The sequence below is a fragment of the Artemia franciscana genome, chromosome 21 (genome assembly GCF_032884065.1).
Source record: "Artemia franciscana chromosome 21, ASM3288406v1, whole genome shotgun sequence".
NCBI classification, from domain to species: domain Eukaryota; kingdom Metazoa; phylum Arthropoda; class Branchiopoda; order Anostraca; family Artemiidae; genus Artemia; species Artemia franciscana.
Genome location: NC_088883.1, coordinates 2,955,864 through 2,981,318, shown reverse-complemented (window position 1 = coordinate 2,981,318; position 25,455 = coordinate 2,955,864). Strand labels below are relative to the sequence as shown.

Below are 25,455 nucleotides of genomic sequence, written 5' to 3'. Positions count from 1 at the left end.
TATTCAATCGAACAGTTCCTTTTAGATATTCAATCATCTGCTTACATAAGTTTAAGCCTGCTTATTCAGAGTATTTCATGTTACAAATGGCTAAATGCATTGTCAAAATGACTATCTCTATAAAAAGCCTCGTTTTCATTCTCTCTGGGAGCAAGGCATCATTAAAAAAATATAGAGAACTAACAGAGATAAATAAAAAAACTAAAAAACTAATGACAATTTAGGTTAAAAGCTTTTAATTTTGTTGATAATACTGGTCCAAAATAGCGAGAATGATGCCAGAGTTGGCAAAACGCATAAAAAAAAAGTTATGCTTGAACAGGTACAGGAGGTGGAACAGCAGTCACTTCTGACAATAATGCAGCAGCATTCAAATCCTCATTATAGGTACTATCTTCCTTTGGCTCAAGGACTTGAATGTAGTCAGGGAGGGGCTTCTTGGGACCTATTTTGTTATTTGGATCCCATGGCAACATGATTTTCACTTTAATGCCCAAAACACCTGGAATGAGACATTTACTAACAATTTTCAACCTATTGCATAAACTAGACAGGAGGTATCCAGTATTTTCGCAAGTATTGTAACACTAGAAACCTCAGTACATTTTTGCGAATACACCGTAAAAAAGAAGAAGAAAAAAACTATCAACTATTCAACATTTAATGATAGAAACATGCACATTTGTTGTTATATGCTTTCCTCTGTCTTGGCAATGGTCACCTACTTTGAAACATTATTTAGAACTAAAAATCAGGTCATCACAGAGTACAAGACTACCATATAAAGAACATTAAAAGTTCCTTTTAACACAAATTATGTTTGCATAACTTTCAACTTATTACTTTACAATAACAGAAATATTTTAGTTTATATTCTCCCAATCTGCCATCTGAAACTCATTTTTCAGCCAAAATTACAGTCCTTATAGAAATACGTTTTATAGCAGCTCCTATGATTATTGCTGTGCTGTTAAGTTGAAAACAAAACCGAATCTAAAGTTGACTTTTTTTTTTAATCAGCATGGAATGAAGGTTCTAGAATTGCAGTTCTTAAACTGCTGTACACGCGTACCATTAGCGTCATGCCGGATCATTTCAAATAGCTACGGGAATTAGGCCCAACCATAGATTCTTCATGGGTCCTTCAAGGATCTGAAGTAAGCATCGGCACTGTTTCTGTTTTTTCTTGCCTGTTTCTGTGTTTACAAAAAACAGAACAGAAAACAGAAACAGGCTACCTGTTTTTGTTTGACCTGTTTCTGTTTCTGTTCTGTTTTTTTTTTCATCTGTTTTTTTCCGTTTCTGTTTTTTTTATCTGTTTTCTGTTTTTTTTCGAATGCCGCGCTATCTAGCGGGCATGATACCGAAATCGTCCTTTGTCAACAAGAAGAGTAATTTCTTTGATATTCAGGTGAAATCATAGCGACATCTAAACTAGAAGCTCGATTTCCTTGCTAACCTTCGTCTAATTTTGTGTGCTGGAGCAAGCATCCTAAAGGTAAAAATTATGAATAGTTAAATTAGACCAGCCATGCTAGTCTATTTGAACTTTTGTATGCATGAGGGTTCTAGGCCTATTGTTATCAGTCAGCTCATTCCAGATACAGCACAAGCCCATTTAACTTCTTCCTTTTTTTTCTTTTTTGTACTATGCTGTAACTCAGACTTATTTTATCCCTAGTACCACACAATTGGACAAGCAGAATTAAATTATCACATTGATTTTTTTTTTCAAAAGAATCATCACAACATTGTCGATAACTACATTGTATGCAAAAATTAGTCCTTCCTTCGTCTAATTTTGTGTGCTGGAGCAAGCATCCTAAAAGTAAAAATTATCAACAGTTAAATTAGACCAGCCATGCTAGTCTATTTGAACTTTTGTAGGCATGAGGGTTCTAGGCCTATTGTTATCAGTCAGCTCATTCCAGATACAGCACAAGCCCATTTAACTTCTTCCTTTTTTTTCTTTTTTGTACTATGCTGTAACTCAGACTTATTTTATCCCTAGTACCACACAATTGGACATGCAGAATTCAAATATCAGATTGATTTTTTTTTCAAAAGAATCATCACAACATTGTCGATAACTACATTGTATGCAAAAATTAGTCACCCTGACTGGGTGTATCAGGATTCTTGTAGGAAAAATGCCTGTCTGTAATTTAAAAAAAAACTGATTCAAATGACTTTCAGGTACTACTGCAAAACTGTCATGGATATTTCCTCTGATGAAGAGGTAGAAGTTTTACCTAAAATCATAAAGAAAAAGCCAGTTTGGGCTAATTATGGTGTGAAAGACAAATGCAGCATCACCTGCAAGGTTTGCAAAAAGACTATCAAGGCTAGTGGAGGTTCTTCAACTACTTTTGTCAATCAAAATGTTCATAAGATTAAGGTGAAAGTACAGTCATCTGCCTCTACTGCACCAGCACGGCAGGTCATGGATAATGTTGCCAATGGCCCAGAAGCTGTTGTTTGTCGTACATTACAGGGTTCATTGCCAGGATGTGGGATAGCTGAAGAACAGCCAAAGAACCAGAAGAGCAATTTTTCTTTCTCTAGAAAAGGAACTAGAGATATTCGTTCTCTGATGTTGCGCAACCGCTCAAGTCAACTTAAATTGACAAAATAGTGTGTAAGAACAGTACTTGCAGACAAGTTACCACTTTCCATTTTTGACAAGCAAGCCATGCGTTGACTGATACACTCCTTGACAGGCGGTATTTTGCCTCCATCGGGTCGTACCATAAAAAGGCATGTGTTTCAAGCAAAGAAAAAGAATCTGTTGAAACTGAAATTGGATATGAATCAGGCACGAAAGGTATCTCTAACATTTGACTGCTGGTCATATACAGGGGGAGGATACTTGGCAGTGACAGTACATTACCCCAAGCTAGTCAGTGGAAAATGGGTAGTTCACAGTTGCATCTTGCACTTTATGCGTCTCAAGGTTCGGCATACAGCAGCAAATATACTTGCAGCAATCATAGTAGCCCTGAAGAAATTTGAACTTGAAGACAAATTGTTCTTTGTTGTAACTGATTCTGGCTCGAACGTCGTAAAAGCTTGTCAAATTGGTGGAATTGAACGTTCATCTTGCTTTGGCCACTGCCTCCACCTCAGTGTCACAAATGGCCTCAAATTTTGGGGAGAAATGAATTTGACGTAAAGCAAACACCGGAATGTGATTCAGATGATGAAGGTGACCCCGAACAAGGCACTCGTAGAGAGCAATGTTCCTCAGAGATTGGTCTGACAGAAGATGACCTTCCTGATATCATAGATTCAGACATTGTTGACACTGCTTCAGATGTATATGACTTGGAAGAGTACGACTCCGACACAGAAACTGAATGGGATGAATGGGCCAGTGGTGCAAATGATTTTACTGAAATTGAAGACTCAGTCTCACTCAATGGTGCACTCAAAAAGTTGCGTCGGACACTCAAGCTGGTAAAAAAGTCAAATATTCAACACGACCTCTTTGAAGGGCTTTGCAAAGAAATAGGACTTAGTGGTCACATCCCTCATGATATGAAAGTGCGTTGGAATAGCACTTACGTGATGATTAGTTCCTCGTTACAGAGAAAATCTGCTCTACAGAAATTTTACGATGTAAATGTTCGTAATGCGAAAATTAGAGAACTTGAACTTACTGAGCAAGACTGGTCACTTTTAGAATGTGCAACAAGTTGCTTGAGCCCTTTTGAAGAGGCCACCAAACTGGCTAGTGGGTCCACTTACACCACTTCAAGCAAAGCATACATGCTGATCAAGGGATTGGTGACCTACTGTGAAGCGAGATCGACGAGGCTGCTTGAGAATCGCCTGAAGGATCAGCTGCTTATGCAGTTAAAAAAGTATTTTGTGCAAAATCCTAGATTCAAGTTGGAGCTCTACCAGCGTGCAGCTTATCTTGATCCTTGTACATATGGACGAATGACTTTAGAAGAAAGAGTGGCAGCAAGACAGTCCCTCATATGTTTACTTAGCCCACCAAAAGGTCGTCCCACCTAAAGGTCGTAAGTACCAGTAGCCTATAAAGAGTGGGGACTAGAGATTTTTTGACAACCGTGGTTGTATAAGTCTGCTATTCTTATTGAATGTAGAAAAATCTTAGTAATGTCAAGCAAGTTCGAAAAAACGAAAGAAATGTAAAAGTTTTCGTCCCCGGTTTAGGCAGGATTTAGGGGACGAAAATTTTTGTTTCTTTGCCTTACTGTTGGCTCTTACAGAAAAGCTTTCTGAATTCTATGTTTGGAGAAGTTAAGGGAAACTTGAAAATAAGACTATATGTCATTAATGTAAGAGGTCTTGCTATTTTTCCCTCTCCCCTCTCCATTCCGTTGTCCTTCTGCTTCTTGTTTTTAACCTAATTAAGGTGATGCTTTTCTGCAAGGTAACGGATCCGTTCGACTTATGGAGTCAGAATCGATTTTTTTTCGACAATCTTTTATAATAAACTAGCTGTTGGGGTGGCGCTTCGCCATATGGACGAATGACTTTAGAAGAAAGAGTGGCAGCAAGACAGTCCCTCATATGTTTACTTAGCCCACCAAAAGGTCGTCCCACCTAAAGGTCGTAAGTACCAGTAGCCTATAAAGAGTGGGGACTAGAGATTTTTTGACAACCGTGGTTGTATAAGTCTGCTATTCTTATTGAATGTAGAAAAATCTTAGTAATGTCAAGCAAGTTCGAAAAAACGAAAGAAATGTAAAAATTTTCGTCCCCGGTTTAGGCAGGGTTTAGGGGACGAAAATTGTTGTTTCTTTGCCTTACTGTTGGCTCTTACAGAAAAGCTTTCTGAATTCTATGTTTGGAGAAGTTAAGGGAAACTTGAAAATAAGACTATATGTCATTAATGTAAGAGGTCTTGCTATTTTTCCCTCTCCCCTCTCCATTCCGTTGTCCTTCTGCCTCTTGTTTTTAACCTAATTAAGGTGATGCTTTTCTGCAAGGTAACGGATCCGTTCGACTTATGGAGTCAGAATCGATTTTTTTTCGACAATCTTTTATAATAAACTAGCTGTTGGGGTTGCGCTTCGCGCCACCCCAACACCTAGTTGATGGGGGCGCTTCGCGCCCCCCCCCCTAAGCCCCCCCGCGCCCGTAAGTTGTTACGCGCCATTGTAGTCGTGTCCCTGTGTACCACCTATGAATATAGATAGATTTATATATGTGTTTTGAACTACGTAAAACTTGCGAATATACAACATTCTTGGCTTTCCCATTGTCTGTGCATATACAAAGCCTTATGTACTAATACCGACGTCATATGCAAACGCTCTTTTTACAAACAAACAAACATGCATACACACAACTCGTTTTTATATAGATAGATAGATAGATAGATACAATACAAATTAACTGCGTAAAACTTGCGAATATACAACATTCTTCGCTGTCCAATTGTCGCTGCATATAAATAGATTGTCAGGTTTATCGACCCTCGAACATGCAACGTACAATTGTCCATGGGAAAAACAATCAGTATTAAGATCAATACCACATTTTTCTAATGATTGACCTTGAGCTTTGTTGATGGTGATTGCAAATGCTAATCGAATTGGGAATTGCAATCTTTTAAATTGAAAAGGCAGATCCGTTGTAATCACGGGAATGCAAGGAATAAGAAGAGCCTCACCCTCAAAAGGCCCTGTCAAGATTGTGGCCTCTATTACGTTTTCCATTATTTTTTTTACGGCAAGTCGCGTGCCATTGCAAAGCTTTGGTGGGTTGATATTTCTTAACAGTATTACTGGTACGTCTATTTTTAGTTGTAGCACGTGTGGTGGAAACCCTGAAAGATCCACGGAATTTAAAAATTCAGATGGATAATTAACCGCCTCATTTGGTTCCAAAACTGTGTCGACTGACTTGTAAAGGACTGCCTGGTCTCGAATCTTGGTCAAAACAATATTGTTGATTTCGTGGACGTCTATATTTTTGAGTGCAAGAATCACTCTTTCACTTAGCCATTTATTATTTATATAATTGTTTAGAATATTCGGAAATACTTTTTCAATCAATTCATTTTTGGACGTCACTAAATTACAGAATTCAGCAGGTAGTTGTATACGTCCTGAAATTGAGTCTACTGGGAACTTTCCGTTTCCAATTGCCAGTAATTGATCTGAAAATGTTTGACCAGAGTCATCGTTTTGCAATCGGACACGCATATTTGTAGTTAATTTTAATGTTTTTACGTGTGCCCATAAATTAGAATTTTTCAGGCAAGCATTCATTTCGTCTGCAGGGGTTGATCTAGGTATTATAGGTAATGTTTGCCTGAAATCTCCCGCAAGCAATATTAATGTGCTGCCAAAGGGTTTCGAATTCCCTCGCAAATCTTTCAAACATTGATCCAGAGCCTCGAGCGATTTTTTGTGTGCCATTGTGGACTCGTCCCAAATAATAAGTTTGCATTGCTGCAATACTTTACCCATCCCAGATGATTTGGAAATATTGCACGTGGGAGTTTCTGTAGAATGCAAATTCAGAGGCAATTTCAAAGCGGAATGAGCAGTTCTTCCACCAGGCAGCAACGTTGCGGCTATTCCAGACGACGCAATTGCCAACGCTATATAATTTTTTGATCGAATTGATGCCAGAATCAGTTTTATCACAAACGTTTTACCAGTACCTCCTGGTGCATCCAAAAAGAAAATTTCTCCAACGTTGTTATCGACACAATGCATTATCGTATCATAAATGTCTTTTTGTTCTGACGTTAACTTGGAAATGTTATTTTGTAGATACGACAATAGATCACTCGTACTGCAACTTTGTTCACGATCCAATTCTACACATGTCGAAACAGCAGCGGTACGATTAGGTGAAGGCATTCCCAAATCCTGACGAGGTTTGTTTGCCATACATACGCACAAATCTTCTATAATAACTAAAGTGTAGTTATAAATTTCTGATGTAAAATCAAAAGTCATATCTGACGTCTCTAACCGTTTTCGATGGAGTATATCTTCGGACATTTTTTATTTATATTTTTCCCATAACTCTATAGGAGCTGATGGAGAGCAAGTTGTTAGTATGATGCCAAACAATGCACGAATTTGACTTAGAGTTGACGTTTCGCACGCGTCATTGATGCAGTTATCCCAGTGTTGGTCATTCTCCAATAAATTCAGAGCTTGGCATGCACTACAGTAAGTGTCATGTATAGTACCGTTTACAGTTCTCAAATACTCAAAGGACGTCGGACCGGGTGCATTCACCAAAAGCAGGCGTAGAAAGAAGCATTCATGTTGATTGGGGTGAACGGTGTAGAGTCTTCCTATCGTGGTATCTTTGAAGATGGTAGGTTGACCGTCGACTGACTTACCCTGTTTTCGACGTTCAAATACTTTATTTTTAGTATTCCACGTGTAATACGAAGGCACTTCAGTATACAGCAGTTTTTTTTGCAAAAGAATCATTTTTGCATAACGAAAAGAAAGCAGTTAACTTTGTATCCGGTGGATTCAGGGCTCTTTGTTGCACGTTGGTGTCCGAGAAATAAACACGTTGACCATTCTGTAAATGTACCGCTAAGTCAACAAAAGCTGGACTACGTTCATGTATCGGAAATGAAAGAATTCGCCAAACAGCTGCATTACTGCTTATGTATCTTCCAGCCTGATATTGTACGATTTCGTCGATATCTTTGATTTCGGACTGCAAGTCAAAAACTGCCATGTCACTACCTTTGTTGACGTATTTACATATGTATTTGATTGCCTTTACGGAGTTACAGTATTCAACGTTTATGTGTGCATTAAATGTTTTTGATAATAATGGGGAATATGGAACAACCCACTGGTTATCTACTTCGATGGTGGTACCGTTACGCTTCTTTATTATTGCTATTTTACCGCCATCTTCAGTAGATCTTCTTCTATATTGTGGGTAACCATCATTGCCAGTAATTGTGTTGGATACTAAAAGTCGAGGATATTGCTTTGTGCACCTTCCTTTGGCCATGCATGGTGAATTTTCGTTCAATGCACCGCAAGGTCCATGTATCATATTTTTTACAACAATATCACATAACCCCTTATCGACATTTTCATCAGGTATTTTAGCGGAAATCACATCATCAATTTCGTTAGACGTAATTTTATTATGTAGCCAGATTAGTATATGTGCGTGTGGCAAACCTTGTTTTTGCCATTCCACTGAGTACATCCAGCATCGCACTGACCCAAACACTTCAAGTTTTACTATGTAGTTTATCAGTGATTTCAACTTTTGCCGGAAGACACGGGCCGTAATGTCATGTCTATGAACCGCCGATTGTCCTTGAAGTAAAAGCTGCTGTATCTCGTCTCAAGATTGATTACATGTAAATGTAATAAATAAATCTGGACGACCATAGAGACGAACATACGCAATAGCATCTTGAGCATATTCATGCATATGACGGGGACTGCCAGCATATGACGAAGGTAAAATCGTTAATCTTCCAACGTTTGTGGTATTACCTTCATTTACAACTGCATCTCGCAAATGAATGTATTGTTCTGAGCGGAGCTTGGTCTGATTCAGGCGGATATATAGCAAACGTTCTGATTCAATTTTTGCATACATATCAACGACATATTGGTGAAACAATTGACAGCATTTCAAAATATAATTCTCTTCATCCTGCCGAATGATTAGTCTATAGGAATAATAATGCATTGCACTGCATTTCTTATTCATTTCTTTGTTAGTGGCTGGATTCATCAATTTAATATTAAAGTGATAGCCGTCGGCTCCATCCCAAAAAATGATAGGATATTGTAGGGCATCGTAGCATCGATGAGTTTCAGCAATTCTTACCAACTGAGCGTTTGGCTTATGAAGAATAATATCTCGAAGTAAAAACTGATCACTGACCATAACGATTGCCACTTCGTCGATAGTTGGAGCATTGTATCTACGCACATGTTGGCCAGGAGGCGTTTTGTCAGCGGAAATAACAATTTTACGCGTATCAGTAGGCATCAAATCGATGGCTGTTTTGAACAGACGCACTAAAATATTGTTTTCGTGGAAAAGATGTTGCAATTGGGAAACGATTGTCCTTTCAACGTTGGGAGAAATTTCGCAACGTGCATTCAATTCAGAATTTCTATCACTGATGAAGTACAATTGTAAAAAATTATGATTCTCGTCTGAGAATGGTAGAAGGGACCCTGCTTTATGATAAATTTGCCCTTTTACTTTGAAAGTAGACATAAATTGATCTGGATTTTCTATTTGGGCACCAAACGACGTCATTTGGAAACATGAGTTATATTTTCTGATCTGTGATAAAAAAACACTTAGATTCTGACGTAGTTCCAGTAAGCAAAGTTTTCAATGGCTCTGGTGGTGCAGCCAATAGAGGAAGTTTAACTTTTCCTGAGGCGCAACACATTCCCATTGTTTCACCATTGAATTTCAAGGCCTTGCAATAGGGACAAATTTTAGACATAGTCCCGATTTGAACACATCTACTATAATCATCGACTGGGCTGTACCTGAATGCCAGGCGATAATTTTCAGGTTGCTCTTGTGATTCCTCGACACGCTTTCTTTTCTTACTTTCTCTATCAGCCGCAAGCCTGTTTTCTTGCTGTTCTTATGATTCCTCGGCACGCCTTCTTTTTTTACTTTCTCTTTCAGAAGCAAGTCTGGTTTCGCGTTGCTCTGGTAGTTCCTCGACACGCCTTCGTTGACATAAATTGCACATTCTTAATCTGGCCCTTTCTCTTTGAACCGCAAGCCTGGTTTTGCTTTTTGGTAACATTCTATCTTTTTCAATGTTTTTCAATTTGTCAGTGTTCATTCTAACATTGACTGTTAGAAAAAATTTTACGTGCCAAGCATGCTAACACTCAACAATTTATAATAAACCTCAAAATTATAAATATCTGTTATAAGGTTTTCGAATTACTTTAATCTATTGTAAAATATATAGAAATATTTATGCAATTCCCAGTTTCTACATTTTTAGTTTCAGTTTGCTTTTCAGTTCAGTTTCATTTTTATATATAGATAAGATATAATCTGGCGTAACGGACAGACAACTTATTTTTATATATATAGATGAGTGACAAAGAATTTGAGAATAAATGCAATTCGGCCGTTAGGCATAAGAATTTTTGGTGAAATTGCACCCGATTGGACGCATTTTATAACAAATTTTGCCAAATTTCGCCCCCCCCCCCAAAAAAAATACGCTAGTGTATTGAATTACACGAAGTTGCTCATCTTTTGTATGTAACTAAAAGGATTTAACAAGAATATGTTTTCTTTCCTATTAGAAATAGAAGAAGTAAGGAAAAAACAGGAAAAACAGCTGTTAAAACAGCTGTTTTATTGAAAAAAACAGCTGTTTTCTGTTTTTTCGAAAAACAGAAAAGATTACAGAAACAGGTCACCTGTTTTTGTTTGACCTGTTTCTGTTTTTTTCTAACTGTTTTTTTTCTGTTTCTGTTTTTCTCAAAAACAGAAACAGTGCCGATGCTTAATCTGAAGTACAACCTCCTGAAAACATACATCTTTTGGAGATGTAAAATTTGTCTCAAAATGGAACCTTTTTACACCATAGAAACTCCCCAGAATTGTATCATAAGCCAGCCTCAAATATTAAACGACAATTATTCAGTATTAAGTGATGTGCCAAGTTCTACGTCACTCAGCTTATCAAAATAATAATGATCAGCGTTGTCTATCATAAAGGCACAGGTGAAACACTGAAGTGTAGCCAAATTTTTCAGTTTGAAGAATCGACAAGTTTCATTATCTGCTTTGAAACTCCCCAGAATTGTATCATAAGCCAGCCTCAAATACTAAACGACAATTATTCAGTATTAAGTGATGTGCCAAGTTCTACGTCACTCAGCTTATCAAAATAATAATGATCAGCGTTGTCTATCATAAAGGCACAGGTGAAACACTGAAGTGTAGCCAAATTTTTCAGTTTGAAGAATCGACAAGTTTCATTATCTGCTTTGAAACTTCTAGTCTGTATTTATGTTTTTGGGGCTATGGACAATTATTTTAATCCCATCAAACTGGAGTATCTGAGCCACATGACAGCATCTCATATGAGTGTGGTAATATGCGTCGGGGCTTATAATGTATAACCTGTCACCATTGCTGAAAATGGTGATTAAACACGTAAGTTGAGATCCAAGCATGAAATAAACGTTTTTAAGTATCATACCCCTCAAATCCTTTGTTAAATTAAAATTTTTGGCTATACATCTTCTATAGCTACTTTGGATTACCATTTTGCTATTTCCGCCAACAACTCTCAAACATAAATCTATCATGATTTGGTATCCTTTTGATGCCAAATATATGCTAGCAGGGGTCCAAATATTAAGATATAGCCGTAAAAATTGAATACCTAGATTTAATCTTTCGAAAATTACGAATGTTTGCTGAAATATAGTGAAAAATGGGATAAAATTTAAGAGCTGGAAAATAAGAGGCTTAAATATTAAATTTTTTTGGTTGTGCTGACAAAGGCTAAGAGATTTGGCAAAGATTATCGTTTTTGTATCTATGTCTCCCCTGAAGACCCAACAACAAATAACACTTATGCATAAGAACATTTCCAGGCATCTACAATCAAAATCTTGGCATTGACTGTAGTGTCACCTTGTTTGCTTAATTTGAAAAACTAGTAACAAGAGGGTTTCCTACGTTTTCAAATGCTCAGAAAGCTTAGTTTATGGGTTGGTCTGGGCTGCTACCTATGTAATAAAATCATCAGAAAAACTTCATTCGCTCGTATTCACAGTATATTTTGTTTGTGAAAAACATTTACTTGGTACTAGCCGTGTAAATGAATGTTGAGCCAATTTACGTTTTATGAAAGAAAAACTTTATGTTACGAATGCCACTTGAATTATGTTTGCAGAGCATGCTTAAGGCAGCCCTGGTGGCAACTATAATGTATCATTATTTGATAATTTGTACGTTTCATTATTTGATAATTTGTATATTTCCTAAATCTTGATGTATTATTTTTCTACTAACCCAAGTTGCTAACTTTGAATACGAAATCCTTATAAGCTCAAAACAAGGCATCCATTCAAAAGGCACGTCAAATTCAAATGATAGGAACAAGGCAATAATTCAACAGAACATATAATTTGTCAGACTATAGCGACCCTTCATTGTTGGACCTTGGCTCCTTAAGACATATTGTCTTCACTTTGTATCTTACTGTTGCAGGAAATTTGATTTTACCGTGCAAAACTGAAATATCTAAGGACCAAAATTAAAGGTTGGGATGGTCATGACATATAAAGCTTGCCTTTAAATACTTGTGAACATGTCCTGACCACCCCATACTTTCCTTTTTAGTCTTCAAATAGCAACTTATCTTGGCGACAATAATATATTTTTGAAACATTTGAGAAAGCGATTAACTTCCTTTAAGAGCTAAAAATACTGATTCAAATATACCTATTTGTTAAAATTGGGACTGACCTTTTACTAGAAAGTTAATATTTTTCTTATTTGAAGCAAAAATTCCGCGTAAACTTAAGATAAAAACGAAACAAGAAAGTGCAATATTTGCCATAGGAGCTTTAAGTTTCCTTACGTTGGTAAATTATTTTTCCCTTTCGTTTCTTCAATACTTAATCAGTTCCATTCAATACAAAGATTCAAATAAAATTATTGTATTTTTTTGATATAAGGCTACAATCCATGCAAAAGCGAGTTTTTAAACTTGATCATCACAAGCCAAAAACAATATTTCCCACCTTTTACAATCCTTATCTTGAAAATTACAGTCTAATTACCCCAAAATTCTACCATTAACTAAATAAAGAAGCGTATTCACTTTGACCTTTTACTGACAATCAGGAAAACAAATCAGCCAAAGACATTGCGAAAAAAATGTTTCTTTTTCCAATCTAGGATAAGAAAATGAGGTTTGCAATATGCTACTTTATTTAAATCATATAAAAACCCGCCTTACAAATAACCTCCTACCTTGTCAGTTACAAGAAAAGTTTTCACGGATTATTTTTGAACACAATTCCCCCTTGGGTGGGTAATGTTGTACAGTTAGGGACGGTCTGATCTACCAACAATCGCATTAAAAATTTTCCTTTTTCTTGCAATAGTTAGAAAATTTTTGAAAACTTACAATTTTCGAGAGTCACAAGTATTTTGCGAGCATTCACTTCAGTTCTTTTGCATCATTACTTTTAGGAGAGGTGCCAGAAAATCTTTCAAACCTTTTGTGATAATTTTTTCAAGGAGAGAGAGCAAAGCACGGAATAGTACATTATTAAGCCTGGAATTTCAGCTTCTTCCATAAAAAAGGCACAAAAGAAAATATGCCTAAACTGGATACAATTCTCAAAAGGGTACAGTGTCTATTCTAAATGGGTTTTTTTCTGATGTATTTTTACCCAAAATTGTCCCAAAACCAAGAGTAATTCCCTGTAGCAAATAATCTTTTTGGATATAAGTAGAAATATTTATAAAAAATATCCTTTTCTGTTTTGAAAGCAAATTTATAAGAAAGGTACCCTTGGAACCTTTAGTTTAGTTTGCTAAGAGGCCTCGTGTAATCACAGGCAGCTCTAGTAAACTAGACTTTCCAGCATGATAAATAGAGCACTATAAGTTTCACTTTAACTTTTCATTTTATACCAAGAACAGCACATTAGTACTCATGTTTAGATGTTATTTTGTTACCTAAAATAAATTCATGCATGGTAGAATACCTTGTCTGAGAAGGACGTGTCGAACAGCTATATCAACATACTGATTGACGGGCTCTCCAGAATGAATCATAAGACCATCAACGAATTTCATGGATTTGGCTCTCTGTCCTCTCAGTTTACCAGACACAACAACTTCACAGCCTTTGGCTCCTGATTCCATAATAAATCGAAGAACGCCATAACAGGCCCTGTGATAATGTGCAGAAAAATCAAACAAGATTGCAGAAGTAATATTCACAAACAATTTTATATTCTAGTAAGACAATTAATAGCTACTAATTTCTTCAATTGGAAGTTGAAAAGGCAAGGGTTCTGTAGCCCATTTTAGGATGTTCTAACTTAGTACGTTATATAGCTCGTAATGACACGAATCTCGTGCATAACAATTAGAGTTTTGAAAACTTTCACTGTTAAAAAAAAAAAATAAAATACACTCAAGTCTACAACTCAATTGCACATATAATCACTAAACGTAATCCATGCTCAAATATCAATATTTGAAATTGAGTTTGAACAAGTACATTTGCACAAAATTTCTTGGAAGGTGACTCCAATAGAAGGCTTGAATAGGGTACGATTGAAAAGGAGTGTTAACCAATGCCTTAGTCCTAGATGGCTTAATGGATCAACAAATTTGTATGATCAGCAATATTGCTATACCGGGCAAGGTGACAACAATTTTGTCACAGGTTAAATAAATGTCCACTTATTTTTCTACTTTATTAAGAGATCTGAAAAATATGGCTATCAAATGAAATATAAAAAGAAAAAAAAATACGAAAGATAAACTGGATATAAAACTAAAGACTGATATAGAGAACATAATAATATAATATACTTCTGATCACTTATTGTGTTGCAAGAGCAACACTTTGGTTTTGTCCCGTTTTTTTTTTCTATGCTGCCGATTTCAGCTTATTCCTGGAAACTCGTAAGGGTCTAACCTTTGCGGTTTTTACGGAAAGTGTGGACCTAAGGCAAGATTAATGAATATGACATAACATTCTGGAAAGCTCCGCAGAACTCTTGCCTGGGGCCAAAAAGAATGGTTTTCGCTTGTCCACGAGCCAGAGCCTATGGTGTGCGAAGTGAAGTGGAGTTGTATAGCCTATGTCAGAGGAGAGTATCTGAAGTTGTGCAGTCAAGCTTTCGTTCCCTCAAACCATGTTTCTGCTTTCGAGTGGAAAGCTCTGTTATAGCAGGCAAGCACCACACCACTTTCAAATTGAAGATGGACTAAAATCTATAAGTGTTAAATATATGCGGCAGTTACCCGACCCCAGAGCAAATATATCTTCTTTGAGTGATAAATAGAAAAATTTACAGAAGCAAAAATTTAGCATTTTCCCACGGGTACGATAGTGCTGCCATCTATTGTTTCTATCCATTTCTGTTCGTGATTTCAGCTGAGTTTATCATTCGGTTTTTCGGACTTGGGATTGCGATAGAGAAATGGTATCAGATGTGCCTAATAAACTTTGAAAGTTCTCTCATTGCTAAAGAAATTGGAGCTTATCCTTAGCTCCTTTCTAAGTGGTGACGTTAGAAAGTTGGCCTACGGCAAAAAAAAAATTCTACTTTTGAAGTAAGACAGATGGAATTTTTTTTCGACGGCAATCAATAGCTCTTGATGAGCTGATCAAAGTATATGACATCCATTTTTTGGTACAAAAATTCCTTCATGAGGTATACTAGTTTGAAAGTTTCAAGGGGTTGACAACTTCAGTAGTAAGGCACACACTGAAACGAAATCTAAGCCGATACAAATTGTGAGACATATAGAGGTCTTGTAAGCAACAGTCGGCTGTTAGGTAATAATCACCTTCGGCAATGAGGGGCTAGCAACGTTTACTAGTTGGTGTATCTATTATTTGTTTCCAGTGTACTTGATAGTAAAACCAATTTGGTTCCAGTGGTAAGAAATGTAGAGGACTTCTAAGTAATTATCTGTTGTTAGGCTACAGTCAACTTCAGCGATGAGGGGTTTGCAACTATGCTAGTTGGTGTACCCATTTATTTTTTTCCGGTGAACTTGATGCCTATCACGGGAGAGGGACTTATAAGTAAGAATCGGTTCACTTTGGGCGAGAAACGGCTGTTAGCTCATAGTCATCTTCGGCAATGAGGCACTTTTCTAGTTGGTGTACCTATTATTTGTTTCCAGTGTATTTGATGGTGAAACCAATTTGGTTCCAGTGGTAAGACATGTAGGGGACTTGTAAATAATAACCGGCTGTTGGGCTACAATCATCTTCAGCGATGAGGGGATTGCAGCTTTTGCTAGTTGGTGTACCCATTTATTTGTTTCCGGTGAACTTGATGTCTATCAAGGGAGAGGGACTTGTAAGTAAGAATCTGTTCACTTTGGGCTAGAAATTTGTGCAAATTGGTGCCATTGTATTCGATCTCTTTAAATCTGACAGAATTCAGTGTTTACGAAACGGGTACAAACGATAACGTCAAACAATGCGGTAGTTTCGTAATAATTAGTGTCACCTATGGTATTTTAATCCTGAAAAGTTATGGATAGCTTAATAATACCAACTAGATTATATAAGATATTGTTCCAAGTTTTCATCCGTCACGATGTCTACGATTGAAAAGGATAAAGTTCAACTGGCTGCAAAGCCAATTTAGTCTCTTCTTTCGATTAAATAAAAAAAAACAAGTTTTTTTAAATGAAAGTAAGGAGCGACATTAAAACTTAAAACGAACAGAAATTACTCCGTATATGAAAGGGGCTTTTCCTTCTCAACGCCCCGCTCTTTACGCTAAAGTCTGACTCTTTCTCTTAACTCTACATTTTAAAACAGTAAAAAACTTTAGCGTAAAGAGCGGGGCGTTGAGAAGGAAAAGCCCCTTTCATATACGGAGTAATTTCTGTTCGTTTTAAGTTTTAATGTCGCTCCTTACTTTCATTTAAAAAAACTTGTTTTTTTATTTAATATCTGAACGTTTTTGAATCAATGCATGTTTTGATTTTGGCTCTCCGCAGAGGAATAATTAAAACAAAATTTGTATATTTATTTTTTTTGCTAAATGGCTTTCTCATAATTTTGATCGAATGATTTTGAGAAAAAAAGAGCGGGGGAGGAAGCCTAGTTGCCCTCCGATTTTCGCTAATTAAAAAGGCAACTAGAACTTTTAATTTTTTACGAATCTTTTTATAAGTAAAAGATATACGTAACTTATAAATTAGCTTACGTAAAGAACTTTTGTATTCTCATATTTTTATTACATACTAGCTGTTGGGGTGGCGCTTCGCCCCACCCCAACACCTAGTTGGTGGGGGCCCCCCAGCGTGCGTAAGTCGGTACGCACCATATTAGTTGTGTACCTGTGTCCCACCAGTGAATAGAGATGGATATATATATATATATATATCCATATATATATATATATATATATATATATATATATATATATATATATATATATATATATATATATATATACATCTATATATATAAAAATAAGTTGTCTGTGTGTGTGTGTCTGTCGAGTGACGTCATGTTTGTGTGTCGACTGACGTCATGTTTTCGACTGACGAAATTACAGACCGGGACATCAGGACACAAATGACGACCGGGACACCGGCACATAGGGAATATAAATGACGACCGGGACACTCAAAGAGAAAGCGACCGGGACACAAGGAATGTTCGATTAGCAATCACCATCAACAAAGCACCGGGACACAAATGACGACCGGGACACAGGGAGTATAAATGACGACCAGGACATAAGTAAAAAAAAAAACTAAAAAAACTAAAAAAAGGGAAAAACTAAAAAAAAACTAAAAAGAAAAAAAACAACTAAAAACCAATAAAAAAACTAAAAAAGCTAAAAAACTAAAAAAAACTAAAAAAGGAAAAAAAATAAAAAAGGAAAAAAAATGAAAAATAAAGGAGAAAAACAAAACTAAAAAAAAAAAAAAGAAAAAAGAAAAAAACTAAAAAAACTAAAAAAAAGTAAAAACCAAAAAAAACTAAAAAGAAAAAAAGGGGAAAAATACAAAAATTTATTTTATCATATACCATTTCAAAAACAAATGTATATACAGACCGGGACACCGGGAATATAAATGACGACCGGGACACAGGGACACAACTACAACGGGGACGCCGGGGGTCACAGGGGGATATATAAATGACGACGGGGACACAGGGAATGTTCGATTAGCAATCACCATCAACGAAGCTCAAGGGCAATCATTAGAATCATGAGGTATAACTAAAAAAACTAAAAAAAAGGTAAAAAACTAAAAACTAAAAAAAAGACCAATTCAAAAACGAATGTATATACAGACCGGGACACCGGGACACAAATGACGACCGGGACACAAGGAATATAAATGACGCCCGGGAAACTCAAAGAAAAATCAAAGACTGGGACACCGGGACACAAATGACAACCGGGACACAGGGGATATAAATGACGATCGGGACACAGGGACACAACTACAACGGGGACGCCGGGGGGCACAGGGGGATATATAAATGACGACGGCGACACAGGGAATGGTCGATTAGCAATCACAATCAACAAAGCTCAAGGGCAATCATTAGAATCATGAGGTATAGATTTGAATACGGATTGTTTTCCCATGGACCATTATATGTTGCATGTTCAAGAGTCGGTAAACCTGACAATCTATTTATATGCACAGACAATGGGACAGCAAAGAATGTTGTATATTCGCAAGTTTTACGTAGTTAAAAACATATATGTATATATATATATATATATATATATATATATATATATATATATATATATATATATATATATATATATATATATATATCTATTTTCACAGGTGGGACATAGGGACACAACTACAATGGCGCGTAACGACTTACGCGCGCGGGGGGGCTTGGGGGGGGTCGCGAAGCGCCCCCATAACTAGGTGTTGGGGTGGCGCGAAGCGCCACACCAACAGCTAGTATATATATATATATATATATATATATATATATATATATATATATATATATATATATATATATATGTTTTTAACTACGTAAAACTTGCGAATATACAACATTCTTCGCTGTCCCATTGTCTGTGCGTATAAATAGATTGTCAGGTTTACTGACTCTTGAACATGCAACATATAATTGTCCATGGGAAAAAACAATCCGTATTCAGATCTTTACCTCATTATTCTAATGATTGCCCTTGAGCTTTGTTGATGGTGATTGCTAATCGAACATTCCCTGTGTCCCCGTCGTCATTTAGATATCCCCCTGTGCCCCCCGGTGTCCCCGTTGTAGTTGTGCCCCTGTGTCCCGGTCGTCATTTATATTCCCTGTGTTCCGGTCGTCATTTGTGTCCCGGTGTCCCAGTCTGTAATTTGTCTTTGAGTGTCCCGGTCGTCATTTATATTCCCTGTGTCCCGGTCGTCATTTGTATTCCCTGTGTCCCGGTCGTCATTTGTGTCCCGGTGTCCCAGTCTGTAATTTGTCTTTGAGTGTCCAGGTCGTCATTTATATTCCCTGTGTCCCGGTCGCCATTTGTGTCCCGGTCTGTAGTTTCTCTTCGAACATTCCCTGTGTCCCGGTCGTCATTTATATATCCCCCCTGTGCCCCCGGCGTCCCCGTTGTAGTTGTGTCCCTGTGTCGCGGTTGTCATTTATATTCCCTGTGTCCCGGTCGTGTCTTGTTTTCCGGGGTCCCAGTCTGTAATTTCTCTTTGAGTGTCCCGGTCGTCATTTATATTCCCTGTGTCCCGGTCGTCATTTGTGTCCCGGTCTGTAATTTCATCAGTTGACAAACATGGCGTCAGTCGACAAACAACTTCATGACGACATACAGCTCAATCCTTATAATAACGTCAGTCGACAGACACACAAACAAACAACTTATTTTTATATATATAAAAGATACATAGATATGAGGGGGTTCGCCCCCTCGTCAGTACCTCGCTCTTTACACTAAAACTTAAATTTTGTCCCAATTCATTAAGAATGACCCCTGAATCACAAAAGCCGCAGAATAAATAGTTGAAATTACTAAAAATACTTTAGCGTAAAGAGCGAGGTATTAGGAGGAGGTGAGCCCCTCATATGGGTAATAATTTATGTTCGTTTTAAGTTTTAATGCTTCTGCTTACTTCCAGCTAAAAAAAAAAACTTTTCATATTTATTTTTTCATTTTTTTTTTAAGTAATGCTAGTAAATCCTGCGCTCCCTTCATGGAAATTTTCTTCCCCCATGACAAATTCCTCGATGGAAAGTTCCCCCAGCATATCCCACTCTTCTCAACCCCTGCCTCTGACCACAAAATCCTCCTGAAAACGCCTGTACACTTCCCAATAACCATTACTATATGTAAGCACTGGACAAACTTGTAACTCCTCCCACTGGGACCGCGGGGGAGTAAGTCGTCCCCAAAGACATAGTTATAAGGTTTTTCGACTACGCTGAATAAAATGGCTATCTCAGAATTTTTAGCCGTTGACTTTGGGAAAATAATTAGCGTGGGAGGGGGCCTAGGTGCCCACCAATTTTTTTGGTCACTTAAAAAGGGCACTAGAACTTTTCATTTCCGTTAGAATGAGCCCTCTCGCAACATTCTAGGACAACTGGGTCGATACGATCACACCTGGAAAAAACAACAACAAACAAACAAACAAATAAACACGCATCCGTGATCTGCCTTCTGGCAAAAAATATAAAATTCCACATTTTTATAGATAGGAGCTTGAAACTTCTACAGTACAGTTCTCTGATACGCTGAATCTGATGGTGTGATTTTCGTTAAGATTCTATGACTTTTAGGGGGTGTTTCCCCCTATTTTCTAAAATAACGCAAATTTTCTCAGGCTCGTAACTTTTGATGGGTAAGACTAAACTTGATGAAACTTATATATTTAAAATCAGCATTAAAATGCGATTCTTTTGATATAGCTATTAGTACCAAAATTCCTAGAGTTTTGGTTACTATTGAGCCGGGTCGCTCCTTACTACAGTTCGTTACCACGAACTGTGATACTATTTTGTTGTTTTTTTTCAACACTGAGAAACAGCCTTTGATCTTGTGATTACTGATCGATAGCGAAAAAACAAAAACAAAGTGTTGCTCTCGCAACCTGTTAGTCGGTGAAGCCGGACAAAGGTTGCCGCAACACTTCACGTTGCCCGGGCAACGTAGGTCAAGTTTTACTTGTAATCAGATTTTTTTTTTATTCTACAAACATTGATTCACAGATATACCAAGAATACAGAGAGCAATAATATAAAATGTTAAAAACTGTAGAGCTAAAAGGGTGTCACACATGTCTTACCTCCGTACAGCAAGACCGCCAATCAATTTATATCTAAGTGATTCTGCCTGAGCAATGGCACAAAGACCACGTGCAGCCACTTTCTCAGCATAAAGCTCAATTGCACCTTCTTGAAAGCCAAAACGTTTTTGAACAACTGAAGTTAGTTCTCGGATCCTAAAAAATATTACAATATGATGCAGGGTGATATAAATTGAAGAAACGAACATAAATACCACATTTTAATCCATAAACATGATTTCACATGTTTCAGAATTGTGTTTATAGGTTTAAAAATGTAATTCATATTAACTTATTTATTGAATCAAAAAAATTAATCCATACATTTTGGCTTTTCTCTCTAATTAATAATTTATTTAGGTTACTATTAAAGCTTGTTTTTATTAATTTTGACACTTTATTTTTGACTGTATTTGTTATTCGCTATTTATTTCCACTTAAGTTATAATTCATTGCTTGTGAATGAATGGCTTTTTTGACACAAAAAAATAAGCAATTCCAGTTCTAAAAATTGTAGGGAGGTATATGGACTAAACAAGTCCTTTCACCTCTTTGACTTCTTCTTTAGAAAAACTAGCCACTGGAAGCACTATTCTCCTCCAGTCAGCAAACAATGAATACATGCAATTATATACAATAATACATTGTTATAGATTGTGGGAAGTAAGGGTACCTGAGCTACCTGTACCCAGCAGTTTAAGGCCACTAGGCCGGCTGGTACCAATACGGCTCTTCCTACTCACTCCTGCTCTCTTCTACACAATCAAAAACTATACATAAAATCAAATTTCAAAACTTACTTCTTCAAGCTTTAACCGTCACTAAACAATGTTTTTCTTCTTTAAAATATCAATTGATGCCTTAAATATCTTACGATGAATATCCCAGGACAAGTTAGAATCACGGTTAGCTGTGTAAGTATTTGGAATCTTACCCAAGGAGCAGAAACGCTTCAGAGCAATAGTCTCCTCACTCTGAGCCTGACAATCAAATAATACATGCTGGATTGTTTCATCTGCTGAAAAACAGACTTGGCATAAAGGGGAATGATGTAACTTCCAATTAAATAACACTGAAATGTTATGATGGAAAATTGAAAATTTTCCATCATAATGGAACATCAGTCAGGTTTTCATCTCACCCTGTTGAGGTTCTTTCTGAGGATTCACTGTTCATCATGCTGGGTTGGGCAAATATATTTGAAAATTATCCAATATATTTGGTCTTTGGCAGGTTGAACTAAGAAATTTTCCATTATAATGGAAGAACCGAGCATGAATAACCTGAAAGAACCTTAACAGCTTGACTCTAGTTCGGTATTGTGGAGTGACATGCATGAGAGGTGTGCCATAAGTGTGGGAAATGGTAACGACGGCAATGATTGGGGGGGGGGGATTAATGCCAGGTTTTTCTTCTCACAACATTGGACTATCTGTCTTGGCTTTTTCTACAATTAATCATGACTTGATGCCCACAACTATTCCATTTTAATTCATAGCTTGATACACTTATGATGGCCACAATAAAGCATTTAATTTGCAAAATGTCTCACTTTTTAGAATACTCAGATTAAAGAATTCAGACAAAAAAGGCAGAGTTCAGGCTATAGTCAAGATAAAAAGAACAGTCACCCACTTCAAAAATCAAGAAAAAATTTAAGAAATTTATAATTGCTCTTTCAAACAGCTGCTTTTTATCATGATAAAAACTAGTCCTTTCAAATCAACAAAATGGGAGAAATTTGGTAGAGTGCGTGTTTTGCCAGATACAATTTTGTAATCAATCAATAGTTTAGATTCAGCTTTGTCCATCTATTAAATTACACTTCTGAAATTTGCATTTCATTTTTTCGGATTAAAAAAAAATTAAATAAAATGAAAATTTTTCAGAAACATACAAAACTAGGAAAATTTTTGTATTTTGATTTATGATTTAAACAAGTTTAAATCATTTTCCAAGGAGAAGACAAAGTAATATCATAATTTGGGATTAGTGAATTGATAAGTCTAAAACTAATGAGTCAGATGATATAAACATATTATCCTTTTGGTGCAAGTCACAGTTGTGGACTTGCTGTAAGATTATGTATTTTACAGGGAACATAAACCTCAGTTTATGTTCCCTTTATATATTATATATTGTCTTTTTTATATATTATAAACTCATAGTTTTTATATATATTATAACCTCATGGCGTCAGGCTGTTAAAAACTTTATGCCTGATGTACCGCCTGCCAACATTTTAGCTGGGTTTTCTAACTAGAGCTGTACCCATTGAGCTTCCTTTTAAAGGAAACAACAAATGGGCAATAAAGGACACAAGGATAGGGATAACAACCCTTGGGAGACCATCCCAAATGGAGGCGAGGTCATACAAAACTATTCTTCAAGTACTCAGTTTTGGGTGTCCCCTCTTGTAGGTAATTCAACTACACTGTGTTTCTGCATATTCGCTGTATTGGCTTGGCAAATGGCAATACAAGTGTTGATGTGTTGTCAAAGGGAGAGTAGTGAACGTACTAGCATAAAATTGTCATTGACACTATATTAAATTTCTCACTGAGAGGTTGTAAAGTTACTCAGTCAAGGCTAAAATTTTCCCTTAAGCACTATTTTAAATTTTTTCTACTGGCGTCTATAAGGTTTTAGGAGCTTCTGCTAAATAGGACAACACACACATAATAGATTAAGAGGGATATTCGATGTGGGTGGTAACAGGTACTTAGAACAACGAATAACCCAGATTTATCATGCAGGAGGATCGAACCTGAACATGATGAGCACCCAAAGATGTGTCCGAGGAGAATAGAATCCCCAAAAAAGATAAATATGTCAATTTCCTTGATAGCTTTATCAGTGAAGATAAAGTCGGGATGCCAATGTAAGACTTTTAGTTGGATGATCAGTAACTCCTTAGTCTTAGATGCACTGAAATTGACCATTGAGTCAATTTCATATCCATAATACTACTTTTCGATCTCCAGAAAATCTGATTATGAAGATAGGGAGGCTCCTATCCTCATGGAGGAGGATTATGAGGATCCTGAGGGTTAATAAGGTTATCCCCAGTGTCATTGATATACACCAGAAAAGGCGTGGGTTGAAGGTTATCATACTGAGGAAACCCCAGCTATTACTCAATACTCTCTGGAAGTAAAACTGTCAGGAACTACACAGAGAGTAATAGGAATTTTGAGTAAACGAACACAAATTCTTTACACTTGGGTTATTTTTTTTTTCAACACACCCATACACCAATACATCACACTAAGGGTAGTTACCAATAGTCTGGCACAAGGAGATATATTGGGGTTTTATCATAGAGGGAAGCTATTCAATGCAGCACTGGTGTATATATATATCCAAGCTTTTGGCAAATTAAAAAAGAACAAAATTATTGAACTTTTGAGCAAATATTTTCTCTCCATGGGCAATATCATTTTTAACTAATCACATCCACCAATATCATACAATAATGTAAAAGCAACACAATGCCCATAATTTCAAACCATAAGAAGTCTGGGGTGAACAAAAAGAATGTCAAAAACTCAACCAAACAAACTTAATTTCGAGTTGAAAGTTTGATTTTACCACCCATTGATCTCAGATTATGCAAACACATACATTTGGCAGATTGCAATACCCAGAGTGCAAGATAAAGAACTGTTAAGAGCCTTGTAGAAAATATTATCCTAAGGTATAAATAAATAAAACTTCAAGCTGTGTTAGAAAAATACTTTCACCATTTTTAAGTTTCCAACAACACAGATACCCACAATCCCTTCAGTGAGTCTTTAACAAAAGAAAGCGTGATCAGCACTTTGACCAACATCATTTTGGCAACTCCATCAAGACATAAATTTATAAAATAAATCAAGTCTAGAGCAAGAAAATATTTATTTTAAGTAGTAAATTTAGTAAAAGAAAAAAAAACAAACAAACAAGATTAATGGGTATGTGCCAGGGTGAAACTGATGAGCATTGATGTTCTCTTGTCATCCTGCCAAAGCTAATCCTTATTGAGCAGGAGATTATATATATCAAGTTAAAAGATTTTCAAAATTATAAAAAAAACATAAGAAAGTAAAACAGTTCAAAATAGGGATGAAACCTTTTTATTGGCAGTGAACATATATAAAATTTCTTAACTGGATATTTCGAACACATATACAGTGTTCATCATCAGCAGTAAAACTCTGATGATGATGTTTTACTGCTGATGATGAACACTGTATATGTGTTCGAAATATCCAGTTAAGAAATTTTATATACGTTCACTGTCAATAAAAAGGTTTCATCCCTATTTTGAACTGTTACTTTCGTCATGGAAAGGCAGTGTGGTCTTCGAAGTTATCTAAAACCATATGAGCATTTTTTTTCTTTCAGAATTTTTCACATACGGTTCAACATGATACAGTTCTCCCATCCCCCACCCCATTGCAC

The 25,455-nt window shown here is 36.5% G+C and overlaps 1 protein-coding gene across 1 annotated transcript in view; it reads right to left on the bottom strand.

The window, feature by feature from the left end:
• Nucleotides 1-219: 219 nt before the first annotated feature.
• Nucleotides 220-25,455, bottom strand: part of LOC136040604 (small ribosomal subunit protein uS3-like) — a 44,248-nt gene continuing 19,012 nt past the window's right edge. Inside the window, exons 3-5 of the mRNA XM_065724861.1 lie at nucleotides 21,013-21,168; nucleotides 13,725-13,912; nucleotides 220-502 (exon numbers count right to left, since the gene is read on the bottom strand). Coding sequence (XP_065580933.1) covers nucleotides 309-502; nucleotides 13,725-13,912; nucleotides 21,013-21,168 — 538 coding nt within the window. The 3' untranslated portion in view covers nucleotides 220-308. The remainder of the gene's footprint in view (nucleotides 503-13,724; nucleotides 13,913-21,012; nucleotides 21,169-25,455) is intronic.